The sequence below is a fragment of the Centroberyx gerrardi genome, chromosome 4, assembly GCF_048128805.1.
Source record: "Centroberyx gerrardi isolate f3 chromosome 4, fCenGer3.hap1.cur.20231027, whole genome shotgun sequence".
Classification (NCBI taxonomy): Eukaryota; Metazoa; Chordata; class Actinopteri; order Beryciformes; family Berycidae; genus Centroberyx; species Centroberyx gerrardi.
The window spans coordinates 3,388,673-3,391,934 of NC_136000.1; the positions used below are offsets into that span (position 1 = coordinate 3,388,673).

Below are 3,262 nucleotides of genomic sequence, written 5' to 3' on the forward strand. Positions count from 1 at the left end.
GATCATCATCAACGTACGTGGACACACACACACACACACACACACACACACACACACACACACACACACTGTACATACGCACAAACTTACAAGCCTTCGGACTCTAGCTGTAGTTAACACACACTCAAACTCAAGTTTCAGTTTACACCGTGTTACTTTCAGTTTCTCCTGTCTGGACATGAATAAAAAAAAACACTGAAGAGATGATCTGACCTTTCAGGATTCTCATTTCATTTTGGACATTCAGTTCTAGACATTCATTATTATAATGTGTTTTGCACTGTTCTGCTTGTCTCTGTTGTTCTGCTTGTATCGATCGCAGCCTTGCAGTTTGGTTTTGCACCCTTCATGTACCTTAGTGTCAGATTCACAGCAAAGCCTCACAAAGCCACAGCACTGTGATGATGTGAATGAGAATGTGTAGTAAACCTTCAGAGTTGATCTCCTGCTCCGACTAAATGACTGCTGGCACAGTAAGTTGGTACAGACAGTATATCGTAAAACTCTTAAAGTCTTCATGTCTCTGCACCAGTGTCACCAAGACATATTCTTGTGTATTTGTTGTACTTGGTGATTAAAGTGTGTGTGTGTTCTCATGTATTCCTCCTCGCTCCACAGCAAATGTGTGTGAACTGCGGCCGGGTGGCCATGAGTGAGTGTACCGGCTGCCACAAGGTCAACTACTGCTCCACCTTCTGCCAGAGGAAGGTAAGGCCTCCGCACGCCGCCGGACGGGCTGCGGGTTTGTTTGGTGTTTGTTTACATCATGAGCCGCCCTAAATCTGTTCATAAAGACAACGACAACACACACACACACACACCAGTGCCCCGTGTTTCAGTCTTTAAATGAGAATGACGTGTTATTTAGAGTTATAGCTTTCTCTAGTCCATTTTTATCTTCAATTTTTCCCCGTTATTTATCCCCTTTTTACAATGTTACCAGCTAGCTAACACCAATTAGATAGCCTACAAGTTGTCGTTGCATAGCAACCAGAATGATGCAACGCCCCTTGACCTCTTGCTCTCTGTTACTAACAACGCTCACAGCTGTGCCTCATGTTGAGCAGGAGGAAAACACTGTGAGCTCGTTCTAACAGTAGAACTTACTGAGGCAAAGAAAAACAAATGAAAAAATCAGATGTCGCCATATTTCCTGAAACTGAAAACACGTTTCACATTTTTATAAACTTGCACTGAACTGATAACTTGTGTTTGCTGCCATTATTCTGTATTGTAAGTTGTTATTGTATTGTAAGTATTGCTAATCTGTTTGATGGGAGTTCAGTATGGCGTCTGAATTTTGTGCCTTAATGGAGTCAGCAGTGCAAGTCTTCCTTTATTATAGCTGGTTGCATGTTTTGTTGTGGTTCCTTTTACTTCACAGCACTTTGTAAATGTGTTAATATATCATTATTAACAAATTATATTACATATTTATCATTATTATTACCACGGCAGGACTGGAAGGAGCACCAGCACAACTGCTGCCAGACAGGAGGAGCCGTCACCGTCCAGGAGGAAGTGCCCATGTCAACGATCGACTTGGAGAAAGTCAAGGTCCAGTGAACACGGGCCCCGAAACACACAACACACAACACTGTTCTTTATACTGAGCGGGACGCAGCAGCAGCCCCGCGCCCCCGGACACTGAAGTCAGCTTCACACAGCCGGCCGAGCTGTCCGACCTGTCAGGGTTCACCTGCAGCGGGACTTGGGAATTGCCTAAAAAAGTCTGAGAAGTATGGAAACAACACTGCTGACTGTCAGTCCTGATACACTGATGACTACATCGTTCATGTAATCCTGGAACATTTTCTTTCAAAATCTTCAAATCCAATCAAGAAATTAAGATCTGGGCAAAGTCTGGAATTATGAAATGGAAAATGTGTGGAAACGCTGTAACAAGGAGCCAGCCTGGTGCTTTATATAGTTTTGACCTGTTTGAAATGGGAAATGCATTTTTATACTTATACATTGTATTTAATAGGATCACTGATGTCACCATCCAGTCACTGGTTAGATACCAGCGGCAAATACTGGATGACAAACTGGATGCAAACTACATTTTGTTAGTGTCCTTTAAAAGGAATTAACTAAACCAAGTAGAGTTTGAGTGAAAGATTCCCCAAAACCATAAGACCATGAGGATCTGGGGCTGTGGAGCGAAGGCAGAAAAACAAGAAATTAAATTTTGTTTAATCTTGTTCCTCCAGCTCTGGGTTGACGTGCAACACTGGTACCATTTTATTTTTTTTAACCATGGCCAAAAATGTCACTAACTTTACCCACGTGTAAGCTCTGGGATCATGAGAAATTTTATTTTAAATCTATTTTCTATGTATTTATTTGTGAGTCAAGGTGTCGCTGAACATGCTCGCCACTAAAATATTCCACTAACATCATCACTGTAGCTGCGGTACTAACTGCTTGTTAATGTCTTATGCAACATTTGAAGTCAACGAGACCTTTAGCAGCATTACAACAGCTGCACCAGCAGATGATAACATGGGTAGAGCTGTTTGATGAAACAGTTTCATGCCGAGATAAAATAGTTTAACTTCAAAATGTGAAACCTACTCTGACAAAATGATTGCTGGCATGAAGCTGGTATAATAACACTCACTATTGAATATTATTTTAGTTATTAGCCATATTAGTTTGAACTGTTTACGTACAAATTAGTAATATTTTCAAGGTTTTAATCATCTATGATTAAATATTGAGGAATTATCAGGTTAGTTGTTCCCAAAGTGTATATATTGTTTTGGAATGAAACAATTAAATTATCTTTACACCAATGAAATAAACAGAACCACTGAAAAACTGACTATAATACCTGGAGTGACTATTAGTGAATAGAGTGTGTGTTGGCTTAGATACAGAAGAATCTTTTATGGGCCATTGCTCAAAGAAATGTCCGATGAATTCACCTTACAATAAAAATCCACTTTTTTTTTTCTTTTTTTTTTTTACAAAATATAGTTATGCATATTTCTTTTATTCAACTAGATCTCTAAAACTCAACAGAAATGTGTTTTGGGTGGCCTTAATACTGAGTGGATTAGTGCTGGTTGTTATTTAATGGACATTAGAGGGATGAGCTGAGCTTTTCTCAGTCAGACAGGAGAATCCACTCTTCAGAAGAATGTTTCAGCACAGCCAAGCGTCCGGTTTGGGACCACACGCATTTGTGTTACATACAGTATCTGGTTTGTAACGAGGGTTATATTGGAGAAGTAGTACAAATGTGTGTTTGTCTGGA

At 40.1% G+C, this 3,262-nt stretch overlaps 1 protein-coding gene across 1 annotated transcript in view; it reads left to right on the forward strand.

The window, feature by feature from the left end:
* Positions 1-2,789, forward strand: part of deaf1 (DEAF1 transcription factor) — a 22,826-nt gene extending 20,037 nt beyond the window's left edge. Inside the window, exons 11-13 of the mRNA XM_071909782.2 lie at positions 1-13; positions 619-708; positions 1,459-2,789. The exon at positions 1-13 is cut by the window's left edge and continues 86 nt beyond it. Coding sequence (XP_071765883.2) covers positions 1-13; positions 619-708; positions 1,459-1,566 — 211 coding nt within the window. The 3' untranslated portion in view covers positions 1,567-2,789. The remainder of the gene's footprint in view (positions 14-618; positions 709-1,458) is intronic.
* The last annotated feature ends 473 nt before the right edge of the window (positions 2,790-3,262 follow it).